Below are 20,196 nucleotides of genomic sequence, written 5' to 3' on the forward strand. Positions count from 1 at the left end.
AAGTTACTAGCTAAAGCTGTCAGATACATAGAGGAAACAGAACACTATTGGCTCCCAAAAATGCTTCAAAGTAAGAGCAAATATAAAATAATAATTCAAATAATAATAGTAATAACTTTTATTTATATAGCACTTTTTAAGGTAAAATAGGAAAAACGACAGATTTATCTCAAGAAATTAAACGAAAATGATTGCCCAACATTTCCTTTAAAAATGTGTTTTAATGTGAATCGTGATATACACAGACGGATGGAGCTGTGTTGATTCTGTACATCTGTCTGTCACCGTGTGCCCGCAGGGGGATGGAGGGATGGATGCTGGCAGGATGCAGCTCCAGCTCAGCCTCCCCATCCCTCCATCTCCATCCTGTCACGGTGCTGTGCGTTATGACGCGGGGCTGCATTACGTGAGACTGTCGACTCAGCACCGGATCTTGCTTATGTAACGCTGCTGCAGGAAGAGAGGAGCGGAGGACTGACGGATGGCTAATTTACTGACAAATAACGGCGAGTTGGCTGATGTCTGAGCGGCTGCCGGCGGAGAGAACAATGCTGAGTGTAGGTCGCCGGGCCGCAGTGTGAGAGCCTGGTCTGGGCACCAGGGGCCTGTCCCTCCGCACAGTCTGCAGCCTGCGGAACATTCTGCTTTTTATGCAGATGTGAGGTTGGATTGGTCTCCTTTCTGCAGGAATAAACCAATGCGGGTTTGTTTTAGAGGAGACACGCCTTCACATTCTGATCCTCACCATCCTTTCTGCACTGATCCAGCGGACAGCGCTTTGATAAACATGGCGGGTCCGGAGCAGTGCCAGCAGCAGGTGGAGGAGCAGGCGGAGCGCATAGATGATGCTGAGATGGCTCTGCAGGGCATCAACATGCTGCTCAACAACGGCTTCAAGGAGAGCGACGAGCTCTTCAGGAGATACAGGTAACACATGTTAATGAGGGGGGGGGGCAAACTCAGACCAGGGACCACAGCCCACCCTGATCTCAAGTGGGCCAGTAAAATCATAGCAAAAATAACCTATTAATAACCAAAACTCCAAATGTTTCCCTTTGTTTTAGTGCTGACAAGTACATTGTGAAAGATAGATAGATAGATAGATAGATAGATAGATAGATAGATAGATAGATAGATAGATAGATCCTTTGTTAATCCCAAACTGGGAAATTATTTTTGCAGGTGTATGCAGGCCCTATTGACACCCCTGTGTTGCAGTATGTTGCAGGTCGAAAAAGATAGGCTACAGGAACAATGTAATATGTGGTTACTTCAAGGTGGAGCACATGAATACAAACCGTTCAAACATTGCTCCATGGAACAGATAACGGCATGATTCAATGAATGGTCATTAGGTGTTAAATGTTAAAACCTGTTCCTCATGAGTGAGGCTTCCCCCTTCCCCTTCAAAGTGCTTCTCAAATGTTTCGCCATGTCAAAAAGAGAATATACAGACTGTAACCACCACAAGTATTTATAAATATGGCTATTTGTTAAGCTAATGGTTACTTTTAGCATCTATTTATGAAAACACAGTTATATTTATACTTTGTATTTTTAAATGTTATAGTCTGTAACATGTGTAAATACAGTATTGACATTTAATTTCATTTTAGTGCCGTCTCATTGCTGCAACCTCTGCTTTTATCAGTGCTTTTATTCATGTGTGTCTATTTCTATTACTGCAGTGAGAGATGCCAAGGAAATGTCATTATACCGTATGTATGATGAGAATAAAGATATTCTGATTCAGATATGTCCCTTGAAATAATTTGACATAGTCTATTATCTACATTTCTATATTCAAGAGAAATGTTTAAGAAAGATAATGTAATACATAGTAAAAACATCTGCAGATTCTAAAAAAGAATCCATCATCTATTATTCAAAATTGTAATACTATTTGAAGTATGACACCTTGGCAGAGCCCAACTTGAGCTGTAGACCCTCTGGTGGAATAGACAGATGGTCCATCATGGAGACCACTCATTGCTCTCTGCACCTTTCACAAGAATATAGCTTACACTTATTTGCTTCTTTTTCTAACCCTGCATGTCTTGGACTCAGAGATCTTAAATGAAGTACTTACTTCCCTGCATGGATATTTTTGTATTGCAAATATTGATTCTGTCAAACAAACGATTGTAGTCCGACCCCTGACCTCAGTCATGACAGCTGAACAGGAGCCCTGTGGCTCCTTTCATATACTTACATTTCAGAGTATTCAATTCAGTTGGTGTTGTCCACTGGATCTCTCCTCTCTCTCCTCTCTGTGTAGGACCCACAGCCCACTGATGAGCTTTGGGGCCAGTTTCGTCAGTTTCCTGGTGAGTTTCCTCTCAGTCGGTGGTTTGTTTTTGTGATTCCTCTGGCCTTTCATTTGATCATTGTAATGATCAAATGAAAGGCCAGAGGAATCACAAAAACAAAACAGTATGATAAAAAATATCGGATGTTAAAATGGATGTTGAAAAATGATTTGTAATGAACTGGTATAACTGATGTTTTGGCTAGGCCAAAAGCTTATCTTGCTTTCTTTGGGTACCACCCCATTTTTCTTTATTAACACCATTCATTTTTTGTAACAACAAAACCTTTAATAAAAACCATTTCAACATTTCAGTTTAGTAATATTGGCATATGTAATGTCCCCCTCCAAAATGAATGCAAAAGGGGGAAAAAAATTACACTAATGAAAATAATGATTATATTTGGTACATCAGTGTAGCGTATAGTAAGATTTATAATTTATGAAGAAAAACTCCAAGAATCACCTTGGATAACCCAATCTGTCAAAGTGTTTGCTCCCATTGTCACCACGGACTTCCTCTCTGCTGCTTTCGCACATTAACATAATGGATGCATCACAACAGCACACACACACACACACAACACACACACACAAACACACACACACACACACACACACAACACCACACACCCACACACACACACACACACACACACACACACACACACACACACACACACACACATCACACAACACACACACACACACACACGCACGCACGCACACACACACACCACACACACGCACACGCACACGCACACACACACACACACACAACACACACCACAAACACACACACACACACGCACACACACACACACACACACACACACACACACACACTCTCTCTGTCGCCTCGTGATGACCCACACACACAAAAACACATCATGAATCCAGAGATGATGTCATCCTCGGTCCCCAGATAGCAATTGGCCCAGGCTGTGGGGGTGTGACCAGACGTGCACAGGGATATTCAGTTAATGCAGCGTACAAGAACATGTTTGACATTGTCACTCATATATCTCTACATTTTGCACCTTGTATACGTGACTATGTCCTTACTCATTAATGGATCTAAAAGGTTTTAGTAAAAAATGATTCTGGCATTATGTGCAGCATCTCTCTGACTCCAACACACAGCTGTACAGATGTTCCTCTGTTCATTGTGATGCAGAAAGAGCCCTTTGTACTTTTCAAGACTGTTACACTCCTCTCCTCCTTTACAGTAACAGGACCTCTGTTTGTAAACCAGCTCAGCATAGCTCTGTTCAACAAGACCAAATGTTCTATCCCCACTTAGGCGTTTTAATATCTGGATAACAATATCTATCACAATAGCATATACCAATAGTGTTTGTCTGGCAATGCAATACATTCATTTAAATAAATTACCCAACTGTAAAGCCTATTTTCTTATTTCCTGCTGTAAACTGACAATGTTTAAATGGGTTAAGTCAACTGTTAATGTAACTCTACCAGGGTATTCCTATAAACAGAATTGTTGGGTGATGAAAATCTGGCACAATGCTGTACTTAGCATCAGCAGTGTGAATCCACATGGACCATCACACATGATAATCCTCCATCATTCTGCATTAGATTTTCTGTTAGCATATGCTTGATATGTGATTTCATCACAACATCATTTTATTGAAGGATGTAATTGATGCTGCATTATCGCCCAGAATAAAAATGCAGTACATTGTTTCTTCTTAAAGATATATTAGAACCAATCCTCTTCGTTGCATTGTGATTCAGAACGCCATGATGACATTTGAGGAGGAGAAGATGCAGACGGCCTGCGACGACCTGAGGACCACGGAGAAGCTGTGTGAGAGCGACAGCGCCGGGGTCATCGAGACAATCAGGAACAAGATTAAAAAGAGTGTAAGCTCAAAATATAAATAAATAAATATAATATATAGACATTACACATGGCATTAAGACACCTTCACAGCAAACTGTTGTGTCTGCTGCCATCCCGCACATCAGACTTAACTCCTGAGTTCTGTGCCATCACAGCTTCATAACATTAATCTGTTTACATCTCACATATGTATCTATTATTACAATTAGCAGTATTTTGATTTCACTGTACAGCATTTCACATTACATTGTATTTTCAGCTCATCTTATTCTATTTGACTTAGAGTTACCTTCTCCTGCATTACTCAGTTGCCCATTGGTCTTGCTACATTCTCTTGTGCTATTTTATTTCTACTTTGTTTCTTCTTGCTCTATTTGTATTTTTTTTCTTTCTTTTCTTTTATGTCTTATACATATCTATGTTGCATTGTTGGAGGAGCCTGTGAGGTTTTTCATTGCATACCTACACTGTATCTGTGCATATGACAATGACGCTGTTTGAACCTTTGAACTTTGAACCTTAAAACTAAACTTTGTCAAAGTTGAGGGGCAAAAACACCAATTGATGTTTTCCACGTCGCTTGCTACAGCAGGCTACTGTTCAGATAACAAGGTTTATATCCTCTGCATCATGCCTAATGATGCAGGCAGCGGTGAGATCATACCAAGCCCACTCACAAATTAAATTATTGCTTCTGTGAAATGTAATCAGCAGACTGAGTGAGGAGTGTGGGGGCCCCGGGTCATTCAGGAAACCCTGCCAGCCTCTGGGTAAAGTGGCAGGGGGGTGTAATACTGCATATTGTGTGTGTGTGTGTGTGTGTGTGTGTGTGTGTGTGTGTGTGTGTGTGTGTGTGTGTGTGTGTGTGTGTGTGTGTGTGTGTGTGTGTGTGTGTGTGTGTGTGTGTGTGTGTGTGTGTGTGTGTGTGTTGCAGATGGACTCACAGAGGTCGGGCGTGGTGGTGGTGGACCGCCTGCAGAGACAGATCATCGTTGCTGACTGTCAGGTGTACCTCGCCGTGCTCTCCTTCGTCAAGCAGGAACTCTCAGGTGATCATTTCAAACAGACCAGAGAGTGTGAGCTTAAAAGAACAGTTTTTTGTGGGGGTTATATGATAACTTCTCCATATTCAGTAAATGACCAATAGTAAAGAACGGTTGACACGCCCCCAGTTTCAAGAACCACAGACTGTATTAATAAATAATCAAGTGATGAAACTGATAACTTGCAATATACTGTTAATAACTGAAAAAATTAATTACATTTGTACACAAGTATGTGTACTACTCCAGTGGTTCCCAACCGGAGGTACGGGGACCTGTAGGGGTACTTGCAGGGATTGCAGGGGGTCTGTAGAAAAATAAGGGAATGCAATTTATTTCCACACAAAAAACATTTTTAAATAAGCCTGGTGTCGGTGGTCTAGTTCTGCTTCCGCAAGTAACAGTTCCTCCCGGGATGGTGTGGATTGTAACACCACTGTAGTTCGTGTTCACACTGTGGCGCCGCACATAGCAATTAGCTTACATTAGCTGCAAAGTGATGGTAAGAATGGATGCATGATTAGCCAGGGATAAACATACAGCCGGCGGTACCGTCGCTGCTGAATCGGGTTTAGGAGGGCGTCCAAGACCTGGAATATAATTATATGAAGCCATCCCTGCAGCGGCACCAGAACACCAAACACAACAGGAGTGTGGGTAAAAAGTTGGGTTAAATACAATTACAAAGGGTTTAATACAAGACAGATGAGTGAGGGGGTTCTTATGGAATGGTGACCAGCTCAAGGGGTACACGAGACAAAAAAGGTTGGTAACCACTGGTTAGAGATCACCTAGGTTGGTTTAATCACATCAATTATTCTAAAGTTTATTGTTTCCACTTCCAGCTTATATCAAAGGGGGCTGGATTCTCCGTAAGGCGTGGAAGATGTACAACAAGTGCCACAGTGACATCAGCCAGTTGCAGGCGGGCAGTGAGCGGAGGTCCTCCCTTCACCAGGAGCCCCTCACCACGGACAACGCCAACCACAACGCCCCAGTGGAGAGCTGCGTGACGGCCGAGGCCCTGGACCGGCTCAAGGGCTCCGTCAGCTTCGGCTACGGCCTCTTCCACCTGTGTATCTCCATGGTTCCGCCTCACCTGCTCAAGATCATCAACCTGCTGGGATTCCCCGGCGACCGTCACCAGGGCCTGTCCTCCCTCATGTATGCAAGCGAGAGCAAGGACATGAAGGCACCACTCGCTACGTGAGTAAACTTCCTTTGAATTGTTATTCAGTTTTTATAACAGAGACACAGCATTGGTGCTGATGGGGGAACTGAACTGAAAACCATAATACATTTTACCATCAAACATCCCCAGTTCATTTATTATATTAAGACAATTATTAAACTTTTATCATGTTTAAATATGCAAACGAGGAATTATCTTATGAAATATGTGATTATTATTATACATTTCCGCAAACATTAAACTGACCTTTGGATGAAGCATGGTTCAAAAATGATTGTTTTATGTTGTTGCCATATTACAGGAGAAGCTTTCAGAATCATTGTGTCACTCCAAAAATCTGAAAATCATAAATCGCCATGTTTTCAAGGAATATAAGTGAAAATAAATCGGGCTATTAACAAGATTTAACCAAACCCCTCAACAGAATAACGATATGAATGAGAGGAGTTTCTGTTTTTCAGTTTTTCTACTCTTAGTATTAGAAGAAGCTTATTTTAGGAAACAGTCCTTAAAAATATGGATTGTAACACATACTGGTTCAAATGTTAAAATATAAGGCATTATCTAACGCTTACTTTTCAAAAATTGCACCTAAATATGTATTTTGATTTTGATAAGCAATATACCCCAGACCAGCAGCATATTATAACCGGGAACCTTTATCACTAGATCCTGGGAACTTTTAGTATGAATTAAATGTTTCTCAGTGCTGTTGCCTTGTAAGTCTTTAAAATGAATGTTCACTTGTAACCCATTACAATATATCATGAAACATCACTCAAATTAGACATCATAATTTGTAAACTAGGAATATATTTTTTTAATACAATAATTATGCTAATCCTGGCCCCCATAATAATAACCCTCTGTGAGCATCTCTGATAACCTTTTGATTCCACTGCTGCTGGATATGCTACTATATTTTAATAAGGGTATGTCTGTGATTCACATGTGAAGAGGACATGGACATGGTTCACTTACTAATGTGTGACCTTCAACCCGCCATCATCTGCTGTTCCAAGGACAGGGAGGAACTTGTAACGGCAGCTTAGTATAGGTGATAACGGTTTGGGCCTGATCTTCAAACTGTAAACTAAACTTTGATGGCAGTTCTCAAATATATATTAATTTGTCTTTTAATCTTAATTATTAGTTTATTTTTATTTATTTATTATTATCGTACCTTTTACCTCCCTGTGTCCGTTGAACTGTTATATTTTGCTCTTATTGTCACAAGTTAGACACTTATATTATTGTTTGTTTGGTGGCTCAACTAAACTCTCCTGTCATTTCAGATCCCGCCTTCCTCCAGGCCCTTGTAATCAGCTCACTTCCCTCACCTGGTCTCCCCAGCCCTTCCCCTCACCTGTTACTCATTCCCTCATCACTCCACAGTATTTATACCACCTCACTATCACTTGTCCTTTGCCAGATTGTCTTGTCGTTTCCACCAAGCTCTCCAGTGAGTGTTGTATTCTAGCCTAGATTTTTGTCCTGCCCGGTTTTTGATCCCTGCCTGCCTGTTTACGGATCTCGAGTTCCTGCCTGCGCCCTGTCTGGTTTTGGTTGCCTGTCTGACGGATTTACTGGTTTTGACCCTGCCTGTCCCTGACCTGAATAAACTGAACATTGCTATACACTGGTTGTATCTGAGTCGTGCTATTGGGTTCTGATCTGTACCTGTGATCGTGACAGAACAATCTGGCCAACATGAACCCAGCCGACTCAGCGACAGAACCGCCTACGCACGATATCGTGTTACAACGCCACGAGCAGCAGCTTACCTTCATGGCTGAAGCAATGCAGGAGATGGCCGCTCGTCACGAACGGACCTTTGTGAATCTCCGTGATCATCTTCAGAACCTTCCTGCTACGGTCCAAAGTCCGGAACTAACTCCAGCTTCCGCTGTTCGAATCCAGAGTCCTCCGGCATCGGATGCACGCCTGCCTCCTCCGGAACGCTACTCTGGAGCCCCAGGTTCGTGCAGACGATTCCTGGTCCAATGTTCCCTCGCCTTCGAGCTTCAGCCTTCCGCCTTCCCAACAGAAAGATCCCGGGTGGCGTATATTGTCTCTCTTCTCACGGGCAAAGCTAAAGACTGGGGTACCGCCGAATGGGAGAGACAATCCTCTGCCTGCTCATCTGTAAGCTTATTCTCCGATGAACTGCGTAAAGTCTTTGATCACGCTACACCCGGAAGAGAGGTCGCTCGGGGACTGTTTAACCTGGCGCAAGGAGGGAGATCTGTGTCCGATTACTCCATCGAGTTTCGTACCATAGCCGCCGAGAGTAACTGGAATGCTTCTTCACTTCTCGATGCCTTCTACAACGGTCTGTCGGATCGCCTTAAAGACGAACTGGCAGCTCGGGACCTTCCTGCTGATTTAGATGAGCTGGTGGCTCTCTCCATCCGCGTTGACGGCCGTCTGCGGGAGCGGAGGAAAGAGAGGGTTTTCTCCGTCGCCCCTCAGGCTCCGCCTCCTCCGTCAGCGCATGCTACTGAACAGGTGAGAGGAGGATTTTCTAACTCTTCTGAACCAATGCAGCTGGGGCGGACCCGGCTCTCCGAGGCAGAACGACAGCGCCGCCTGCGGGACAACTGCTGTCTTTACTGCGGCCAGGAGGGTCATCTTGCCTTCTCTTGTCCAGTAAAAGGCAGGGCTCACCAGTCATCCAGAGGGCGCTGGTGAGCCGAATTATGAATTTAGAAATGCCCTGTCGACCCCTAACCCATGCTCAGCTGAGCTGCTTGGGGAAAATGCACACTGTGGCTGTTCTTATTGACTCTGGTGCTGATGCCAGTCTTTTGGATATAACACTGGCCTTTCAGATGGGACTTGGTCGGGAGGTTTTGGAGAAGCCCATCAATGCTACAGCTCTAGATGGTCGTCTTCTCTGCAGAGTGACACACCGTTCAACTCCAGTTCAAATGAGCATGTCAGGTAATCACAGCGAAACACTCTCTTTTCACCTTATCCATGCACCACATCAGCCTGTCATTTTGGGGTTTCCTTGGTTAAGGAGGCATAATCCTCATATAGATTGGAGACAGGGACTATTAGAGAGTGGAGTGCTCATTGTCATGCTGTCTGCTTAAGATCTAGTTCCTCAATTGATTCCAGTCAGCCGATTATCTCCGAGTGTCAAGACCTTTCCGGTGTTCCCAAGGATTACTGGGACCTTAAAGAGGCCTTTAACAAGGTTCGGGCCACCTCACTCCCGCCTCATCGTGCTAATGACTGTCCTATTGACCTGTTACCTGGTACTTCTCCTCCTAGAGGTCGACTTTTTTATCTATCGGCTCCTGAAACTAAGTCAATGGAGAAGTATATCAATGACTCTTTGGATGCAGGGCTTATCCGGCCTTCATCATCTCCTGCTGGTGCAGGTTTGTTCTTCGTGGGTAAGAAGGATAAGACTCTGCGCCCATGCATTGACTACAGAGGACTCAATAACATCACTGTCAAGAACAGGTACCCCCTTCCACTTGTTTCCTCTGCATTTGAACTGTTACAAGGCGCTACTATTTTTACCAAGCTGGACCTACGTAACGCGTACCATTTGGTGAGAATCAGGGAGGGGGACGAGTGGAAGACGGGATTTAGCACTCCTAGTGGACATTATGAGTATTTAGTCATGCCTTTTGGACTCACCAATGCACCTGCAGTCTTCCAGGGGTTGGTGAATGATGTTCTGCGGGATCTTCTCAATATCTGTGTTTTTGTATACCTGGATGACATTTTGATTTTTTCCAAGTCAAAACAGGAGCATGTGGTCCATGTTCTCCTAGTCCTCCAGAGGCTCTTGGAGAACCACCTCTTTGTCAAGGCCGAGAAGTGTGTGTTCCACACCACAGAAGTCCCGTTCCTGGGATTTGTGGTCTCCACCGGAAACATCAAGATGGATCCTGAAAAGACCAAGGCAGTGACTGACTGGCCACGCCCTTCAACACGCAAGGAGCTCCAACGCTTTCTGGGTTTTGCCAACTTCTACCGGAGGTTTATCCGAAACTACAGTTTGGTGGCCGCTCCTCTCACAGCTCTCACCTCTCAGAACATTCCCTTCCGGTGGTCCTCGGTGGCCGAAGGGGCTTTTGGTGAGTTAAAGTCACGCTTCACCTCTGCTCCTATTTTGATTTTACCAGATTCTACTCGGCAGTTTACTGTAGAGGTAGATGCGTCGGACACTGGAGTTGGGGCAGTTCTTTCTCAACGGTCGGCCGAGGATCAGAAGATGCACCCGTCTGCCTTCTTCTCTCGAAAGCTGTCCCCAGCGGAAAGGAATTATGACATTGGAAATCGAGAACTGTTGGCAGTGAAACTTGCCCTGGAAGAATGGAGACACTGGTTGGAGGGAGCAGAGCAGCCTTTTGTGGTCTGGACTGACCACATAAATTTGGAGTACATCCGTTCAGCTAAGCGGCTGAACTCTCGTCAAGCCAGGTGGGCTCTGTTTTTCACACGCTTTGATTTTTCTCTTTCATACAGACCTGGTTCTAAGAACATCAAACCTGACGCCCTGTCTCGCCAGTTCCAGCCAGAGAGCTCTCCATCTCATACTGAGAATATCATCGCTTCTACATGTGTCATTGGTCTGGTGACCTGGGAGGTAGAGGATAAGGTCAAGCGCTCTCATGCTGAACACCCAGCCCCAAGTGCCTGTCCTGTTAACCGTCTGTTTGTTCCTGCCACTCTCCGTACCCAGGTTCTCCAGTGGGGTCATAACTCTCGCCTGGCTTGTCACTCAGGAGTGAGACGGTCCCTAGCCCTGATTCGACAGCGATTTTGGTGGTTTTCCATGGAGAATTCAGCAATGAATCCAAGGAATTCATTGCTGCTTGCCTAGTCTGCTCCCAAAATAAGACTTCACGCCAAGCTCCCTCCGGTCTTCTTCATCCCTTGCCTATCCCTCATCGTCCCTGGTCCCACATCTCCTTGGATTTTGTCACTGGACTACCACCCTCAGACGGTAACAGTCATACAAGTCTGCTCATTCCATTAACCAAATTACCTACTGCCAAGGAAACGGCTGAAATCATGCTACAACATGTGTTCAGGCTGCATGGTCTCCCCAGTGACATTGTCTCTGATCGGTGACCACAATTTACTTCTCGTTTTTGGTCCGAGTTTTGCAGGCTGCTGGGAGCCAGTGTCAGTCTCTCGTCCGGATTTCATCCCCAGTCCAATGGTCAAGCAGAGCGAATGAACCAGGAGATGGAGACTGCCTTACGCTGTCTAGCCTCCTCCACTCCCTCCTCCTGGTCGAGGCAGCTTCTATGGGTTGAGTATGCCCACAACACCCTTCCTAGTTCTGCTACTGGTCTTTCTCCATTCCAATGCTCCCGCGGATACCAGCCACCCCTTTTCCCGGCACAGGAACGTGAGGCCAGCGTCCCATCTGCACAGGCGTTTGTAAGCCGATGTCGACGCATATGGTTAAAGGCCCGCTCCGCGCTCCTGCGCTCTTCCGACCGTTATCAACGGACTGCCAATCGCCGTCGCAAGCCAGCTCCACAGTACTCCCAAGGGCAACGTGTCTGGCTCTCCACACGGGATCTCCCTCTCAGAGTTGAGTCAAAGAAGTTGTCTCCCCGTTTTGTAGGCCCATTTCCCATAGCTAGGATCATCAATCCTGCAGCTGTCCGCCTGCGTCTGCCCCCTTCTATGAGGATTCATCCTACCTTCCATGTGTCCAAGATCAAACCAGTTAATGTGAGCCCTCTTCAGCCCCCCTCTAGACCCCCACCACCACCCCGGACTATCGACGGGGAGACTGTTTACACTGTCCGTCGCCTCATCAAGTCCCGGCGACGTGGTAGAGGGTTGCAGTACTTGGTACACTGGGAGGGTTATGGCCCTGAAGAGCGTTCATGGGTGCCTGCTCGCAGTATCTTTGACCCATCTCTCATTACTGACTTTCACCAGGCTCATCCCGATCAACCACGTGGGACGTCAGGAGCCGTCCATAGAGGGGGGGGTTCTGTCACAAGTTAGACACTTATATTATTGTTTGTTTGGTGGCTCAACTAAACTCTCCTGTCATTTCAGATCCCGCCTTCCTCCAGGCCCTTGTAATCAGCTCACTTCCCTCACCTGGTCTCCCCAGCCCTTCCCCTCACCTGTTACTCATTCCCTCATCACTCCACAGTATTTATACCACCTCACTATCACTTGTCCTTTGCCAGATTGTCTTGTCGTTTCCACCAAGCTCTCCAGTGAGTGTTGTATTCTAGCCTAGATTTTTGTCCTGCCCGGTTTTTGATCCCTGCCTGCCTGTTTACGGATCTCGAGTTCCTGCCTGCTCCCTGTCTGGTTTTGGTTGCCTGTCTGACGGATTTACTGGTTTTGACCCTGCCTGTCCCTGACCTGAATAAACTGAACATTGCTATACACTGGTTGTATCTGAGTCGTGCTATTGGGTTCTGATCTGTACCTGTGATCGTGACACTTATGCTGAATGTGTGCAAAAAGGTTTTACCGTCTGACCTGAAGTGAACTTCTTGTTCTCTGTTTTAATTTGTGATGTGTGCCGCCATGTTACGAAAGCTGCACCAGGTGTATGAAAAATACTACACATATAAAACGTAATTATTATAATTTGTAAACATGTTCATGCTCACATGCCTACGTTTATACATACCTGAAAAACATTTCATGCCTTTATAAGTAGATACAACTAACAGTGCTCTGTCACATTTACCTTTCATGTTATTCCAACCCAGTCTCACGGCATTTCGTGTTCACCAACACGATTTTTAATCTATTGATTCGTGTTCACCAACACGATTTGCCCCTTTTTTTTTCGTGTTGCACAGCACGATTTTAAAAGCAATGTATTTCTACTGCCTGCTGCACGTCTTTTTCTCCAGTCGGGTCGAGGAAGACCAGAAGCTGTGTGGTTCATAAAAACATGTTCTTACTCAATATCAAGCCACAGTTATTGCTTTTATTTGAAATCGTATAATTTCTGACTTTTGTTGCCGTCTGTGAGGAAAATAAATGGGGCTCAGAGCCTCAGAATACGGAAATCTGTATTTTAAATATTTTTTTCCTTCTAATTCGATATTCTTTTCAAAATAACACACTGTTATTTACTCACCAATAACACACAATTATCCTTGCTTTTATTTATTGGTTTAATTCCATAATCTGGGGCTTTTTTGGCGTCCGTCAGGAACTGAATTTCAAAATAAAAATAACCGGAAACAGACGTAGGCCTATAAGGGACATTTCGAGCATCATTGCGATTGTCAACATTTCTGAGTTTAGGATGGCCGAAGACACTACACTACCCATAATCCCCAGCTATCGTTTAGGACTACGTACTTTAGTAAGGTTACGCAGAGTGTCAAACAGCTGTGTGAAATGGAACGAAACCACGCCAGACTATCCAAAACTGGAATCGAACGCCCCCCCAGAACTACACATGCTGGCTATTGTGTTTCGCAAAATGTTCTATGGGACGTCTCTACTGAACGTTTTCGTTTTTCCCACAATTACAAGTTGCCAGTATTAAACACATTGGTGTTATCAAATGTAAAACATATAATTAATAAATGGGTGAAAATCGCTTGTGTCCATAATGCGCAGCATTAATACCCACATGACAGCTCATTGTTACTTTGTAATTCTACTCCACTACAATTCAGAGGTTAACCTGGTATTTTTACTCCACTGCATTTATTTGAGTTACTTTGCAGATTCTGATTAACTATGTGAAATATAAACAACCCTTAAATCAGACTTTAGTTACACCTGAGTAAAATTCAGGTAAGGTGATTGTCAAGTCAACAATCAGGAGAGATATTTGATAGTTGGTGCTTGAGAAGACTAAACATGTATCTGCAATTGACATGAATGGAAACGAGTAATAAAGTATATTCATTACTCATTATTCTCTACTAATAGTTAATTAAAGACTGTATATTATGGCTATTTTGCACATCCCTTTCAAGATTTTCAAAGGTGTATTGACATATCATATACACAACTACGGTGTAGTTATGCAATGAATGAAACACTTGGGTCACAGGTTCCTCAACAGTGCATTACAAGACATCTATCAATATGTGTGTACCTCCACCATTAAACTGTCATATTCTGCACATTTCTTATTCTATCTACATACATAAGAGTATCATTCATATGTATAATATCAGTTAAAATAAGTGCTTCAACATAGTTAACATTGCAGGAAAGCAATATATTAGACGTTAAGTACTTTGTCAGGCTTAATATTTATCTGTAGATTGATACCCCCAAAGTTTTTTTCTTATTTAAAAGAAGACCTTAATCTGTTATTTAATGTTTAAATAAAGGTTAATTCGTTTTTCTGTTTTGCACCTCCTCCTATTAATATCTTTGTACATTCTGCACTAAACTGTTTTATTGTAGAGATCACTTATAGTATCTTCTTGATTTTTTATATTCTATATTTATACTTTCCCCCTATGAAAGTATGTACTCTTAATATCTTTTTAATCAAATAAAACACAATAATTCAATAACGTGCTTTAACCACTAGGCGGTGCACACAAGGTACACACAGCCATAATAACTTTGTATTATTAGTGTAGGACACTTTTGTTTTCGTACAACATCTGAAAATGTGTAGTTTTATGCATGCTTTCACATAATTTTACAGCATATTGCTATACTATTTCAGACTCAGTATTTACATTCTTACATTCAAAGAAAATCAGTAATATCTTTAAAAACTACAGTCCTTTTATATTAGCTGTGCACCGTTATGGTGTAAATATAACCTATCTGTGAATTAGATCAAATGTAAAAGTCAGCCGAATTAGTGTTGATACTGCAAGGAGACGTATTGTGTGAATAGAAATTGAAGATGTTGTTTAATTGTTGAATATATTTATGATCCACGTCAAGTATTCAGTTTCGACGGCATTTTCTCAGTTTTTCCAAAGGTCTTCTCATCAGGGCTCTATAAATAAAGAACTACGGCAGATCTGTAATATACAATGCAGCCGAACCGTGTATTACAATGCCGTTATGTGATGACTTTCAAAGAGAAAAGCAAGAGCGCTCGGAATTAAGTATTATTTTATTATTTTAAAATGTTTTCCGGATTTCATATCATATAAACACCAAATCCCAGCATGCATTGCGGCTAAAACATCCAATAAACGAGCTTAAAACCATAGCGGAGGATCTTGGGTAATCGCTCGAAATGCCTACGTCTGTTTCCGGTTATTTTTATTTTGAAATTCAGTTCCTGACGGACGCCAAAAAAGCCCGAGATTATGGAATTAAACCAATAAATAAAAGCAAGGATAATTGTGTGTTATTGGTGAGTAAATAACAGTGTGTTATTTTGAAAAGAATAATAAATTAGAAGGAAAAAAAGATTTAAAAAATACAGATTTCAGTATCCTGAGGCTCTGAGCCCCATTTATTTTCCTCACAGACGGCAACAAAAGTCCGAAATTATACGATTTCAAATAAAAGCAATAACTGTGTCTTGATATTGAGTAAGAACATGTTTTTATGAACCACACAGCTTCCGGTCTTCCTCGACCCGACCGGAGAAAAAGACGTGCTGCAGGCAGTAGAAATACATTGCTTTTAAAATCGTGCTGTGCAACACGAGAAAAAGGGGCAAATCGTGTTGGTGAACACGAATCAATAGATTCAAAATCGTGTTGGTGAACACGAAATGCCGTGAGACTGGGTTGGTTATTCAGATTCGGATAGAGCTGCAGATCTCAGTTTTCTGACTGAGTGGTTTTCCTTTTGTGTTGCTCAGGTTGGCCCTCTTGTGGTACCACACAGTAGTGCTGCCCTTCTTTGCTCTGGATGGCTCCGACACACATGAGGGGCTGCTGGAAGCCAAAGCAATTCTGCAGAGGAAGTCTGTGGTTTACCCCAACTCATCTCTCTTCATGTTCTTTAAAGGACGAGTTCACAGGCTAGAAGTATGTGCAGCAGACTCTATCAAACCTCATTGAAGTGATTTATTTTTGTATGTAATGTTAGACAAAGACATTCGATGGGAAATAGAAAGACATTTTTTATTATAGAAGAATCTGAAAAGAGTCCTCAGAAGCCCTTAGAGTGATCCATTTTAAAGCTAAATAGCTTTCTCTTTCATGTTTATAATCGATATTAGTACCAGGTAATAATCACGTGTACACAGGTAGAAAACGTTTGGGCAGGTGAAATTATCTTTGTCTGGATTAAGCACTTTTTACTGTCTTTGTCTTTTTTAACCCGCGTTTATTGTGCCCCTCTTATAAAATAACTGGCCACAGCCTGTCAAATTGGTCTAGAACCGCCACTGCCTCCGGTTCTGAAAAGTGAAGCTTGTGGAAGAGCCCTAAACTTGCATTCTCATTAATGGCCAGTGGGGGGCAAATCTTCTGGTTACAAGAGGTCTGATTGTATAGACGTCTATAAAAAAGTCAAATAGATAATAAAGAGCATGCTTAGGGTGTGGCTACCTTGTGATTGACAGGTCGCTACCACACGTCGTTGTCCTGTTTGGGTATTTTTGTGTCATAACGGAAACGCCTTCAGAGTGTGTTTTTTAGTTTATGATAAATTGTAAAATGTTGGTTGCCTTTTCTGGCCAAAATCAGTATTAAAACAAAAAAGACAAGGTTTTTTTACAAACGAAAAAGTAAAACATGCATGTCAGATGGCTCATTAACTCACCAACATCTAATCCACCATCTATTTGTATTCCTCCATTACTCAACACATGCATGTCCTGTGTGTCCAACACAACCTTTGCTGATGTGTGCTCTCTCCTTTGTCCACAGTGCCATATCAACAGTGCTTTGGCCTGTTTCCATGATGCATTAGAGCTTGCATCAGACCAAAGAGAGATCCAGCATGTGTGTCTCTATGAGATTGGTATGTGTTTATATGTTAGGTTAGTTGTGACATACTGGCCACTAAGCGTAGATCACAGCGAGGGTTTCATTTGACTCTTATTTTTGTTTCAGGTTGGTGTAGCATGATAGAGATGAATTTTGAAGATGCATACAGAGCGTTTGAGAGGCTGAAGAATGAGTCGCGTTGGTCCCAATGCTACTATGCCTACTTGACCGGAGGTAAGCCTGTCCCACCATAACATATGCTTACACTGCTGGGATATCTGTACTGTATGTAAGTATGTTATCTTGTATTCTTTGTGTTTTTCCAGTTTGTCAGGGTGCTTCAGGTGACCTGGATGGAGCCAGCGGTGTTTTCAAAGATGTGCAGAAGCTGTTCAAGAGAAAAAACAACCAGATAGAGCAGTTTGCAGTCAAAAGAGTGAGTTTTGCTGCAGATTTAGCCTTTTGTCCCCTCTTTTTCCAAGGTCATCACAAGTGTGTCACAAAAGTTTTCCTTCTCTCTCCGGTGCCTATCTGCAGGCTGAGAGATTGAGAAAGATCTCTCCCACCAGAGAGCTATGCATCCTCGGTGTAATTGAAGTGCTGTATCTGTGGAAAGCACTTCAAAACTGCTCCTCATCTAAACTGCAGATAATGAATCAAGGTAAATGTAACCTTCATGTTGTATAGCAGTAAAAGTGAGCTGCAGCTGGATGTCTAAGAAATGATTTTTACCCCTGTGTTATTTCTCTGTATTTCTGTTCAGTGTTGCAGAGTTTAGATGAGGCTTCCTGCAGGGGCCTGAAACACCTTCTTCTTGGTGCTGTTCACAAATGTCATGGAAATATGAGGGATGCTGTTCAGGTATCAGTCGGCATTAAGCACTGAATGACTTTGCAGTTATTCTACACTTTGAATGTTTCTCAGCTCACTCTTCTTTCCATGTGATCTGTCATCCAGTCGTTCCAGCTGGCTGCAAGAGATGAGTATGGACGACAGATCAACTCTTATGTTCAGCCATATGCCGTCTATGAGCTTGGATGCATACTCCTTGCCAAACAGGAGGTCAGTTTTCACAGCATTCACATTTTTATGCAGACTGGAATGATGTGACTACATGCACAGTTATAACCTGGTCCTTTCTATATTACAATCCAGACTGTTGGAAAGGGGAGGTCATTTCTACTTCAAGCTAAGGTAAAATATCGACACAGCAATATTCTAATTTAGAATGAATTTGTTTATTAAAATATTAGAAATGTATTGCATGTAAGAGGTGTCTAATAACATGTTTTATCTATTCATCCATTTATCTATTTTAGGAGGACTTTACGGACTATGACTTTGAGAACAGGCTTCATGTCCGCATCCATTCAGCCCTGGCTACTCTGAAGGAAGTTGTGCCTCAATGACTCCAGCATGGATAGCTGCAATGGCTAAAGCTTTGCTCATAGCTTTTTACACCAAGTTTTAAGCCAATCAAAATGACTGTATCACAACCCGGTGAACAGACTCTTTTTCATTCTTAAAGTATTTGGGGAAATACATTTCTTTGTAATCTTACCCAGTCAGATTGATATGAAGTGTGATCTCTGTGCATTTTGTACAGAAATAGCTAGGTGTGTTCATGCTAGCTTAGAAATAAAGAGGAAAAGGCTAGACAAGCTATGGCTAGCAAGTTAAAAACTAAACCTAAAACTTAAACTAGACAATTATACCGGTACAGAATATATTTTAAGCCAGCAAGGTAGTCACCAATACATTTTGTGGATGGATTGCCTTCCGCTACATAGACAAGATGGCTCCCATCAAGGATGAGAAGTGTCTAGTGCTCCGCACTTAACGTTAGGAGCTCAAGAACAGACACAAAACTCAAATTTAGACACAGGCCTCATTTTTGTATTTTTGTCTTATAGTGTGTTCAAACACAGAATGCTCTGTATAAAAAGACGTCTTAAGGGTTTTTCAAAGCGGATTTTTCCTCAGTCTGGCCAAGCTAATTAGCTACCGGTTTCCCCTTGCTTTAAGACCTAGTGCTAAACCAGGCTGTTTCTGCACAGGACACACATAGATTGCATTGATATAGACACTGTGCCCAGCAACAAACAAGCACATTAACCCACCATTTTAACTGTTTCTTTAATTGTTTCCAACCTAATGTATTAGCTACAGCTAGTAAAATGTTTTCTCATTAGCTTGTGTATGAAGAGGAATTCACTATTGCCTCCCCCTCCCTTCAGTGAGAAATTCAGAACATAAAAGTACATTTTTTATGAGATAATATTTCCCTAAATATCAACTTCACAATGACTGGTGAATGGGACTAACTTAATCACATATCATGAAAAGGATAAGGGAAATAAGAGTCAAATTGAATATTTGATTTTAAATATGAATTTAAAGGACTCCATGGGTTGATCATTTTTTTTTCGTCAACAATTTTCACTGCTTTTCCAAATTAAATTATCAGACAGCTGGTCATATTGCAAAAATAATGTTGGGTCATTTCACAAAGGGGCCACACATGGCGCGTTTCCACTGCAGCGGGTAGCTCGCTTTAAGCGTGCCGAGCCGTGCGGGGCCTGTTTTCGGTTGCATTTCCACTTGGCCTAGTTTTGGCCCGGGGCTACTTTTTCACCTTTTTTCTGGCCCGACTAAATCGTGGTTCTAGGGCCAGGAACAACCAGGCTGAGTCGGGCTGAGTATGCTAAACTAGAGAGAGAATCGCTGGCAAGGGGGCTACAACTACAACAAGGTGAACATATTTGACCGTGATTTAATTGTAATACACGTTTCAAAATGATGCCGAAGTAACAACATACTGATACCGGTTAGTAAAATCCATGAATTAATGCTTTGACAAGTCTGCAGACAGACGGCAGGCGAAAAACCCTTTTAAAATGCGTGTTTTCTAAATGTAGCTTGGCTAAGCTAACGTTATA

General features: G+C 42.6%; 1 protein-coding gene across 1 annotated transcript; it reads left to right on the plus strand.

Moving 5' to 3' along the window:
- Positions 1-332: 332 nt before the first annotated feature.
- Positions 333-19,996, plus strand: LOC117559076 (tetratricopeptide repeat protein 39C-like). The gene is made up of 14 exons (XM_034235718.1): positions 333-927; positions 2,279-2,327; positions 4,070-4,198; positions 5,113-5,227; positions 6,067-6,427; positions 16,183-16,351; positions 17,198-17,291; positions 17,384-17,491; positions 17,584-17,693; positions 17,795-17,918; positions 18,021-18,118; positions 18,215-18,319; positions 18,413-18,451; positions 18,577-19,996. The coding sequence occupies exons 1-14, from the start codon at positions 698-700 to the stop codon at positions 18,664-18,666; spliced, it is 1,821 nt and encodes a 606-aa protein (XP_034091609.1). The 5' UTR covers positions 333-697; the 3' UTR covers positions 18,667-19,996.
- The last annotated feature ends 200 nt before the right edge of the window (positions 19,997-20,196 follow it).

This window comes from Gymnodraco acuticeps, unplaced genomic scaffold (assembly GCF_902827175.1).
Source record: "Gymnodraco acuticeps unplaced genomic scaffold, fGymAcu1.1, whole genome shotgun sequence".
Taxonomy (NCBI): Eukaryota; Metazoa; Chordata; class Actinopteri; order Perciformes; family Bathydraconidae; genus Gymnodraco; species Gymnodraco acuticeps.

Excerpts from the sequence above, each read along its gene's own strand:
- LOC117559076 (XM_034235718.1), top strand. The coding sequence starts at position 698 with ATGCGGGTTTGTTTTAGAGGAGACACGCCTTCACATTCTGATCCTCAC. Across the intron at positions 4,199-5,112 it reads GGAACAAGATTAAAAAGAGT|ATGGACTCACAGAGGTCGGG; the intron begins GTAAGCTCAAAA and ends TGTGTGTTGCAG. Across the intron at positions 6,428-16,182 it reads ATGAAGGCACCACTCGCTAC|GTTGGCCCTCTTGTGGTACC; the intron begins GTGAGTAAACTT and ends TGTGTTGCTCAG.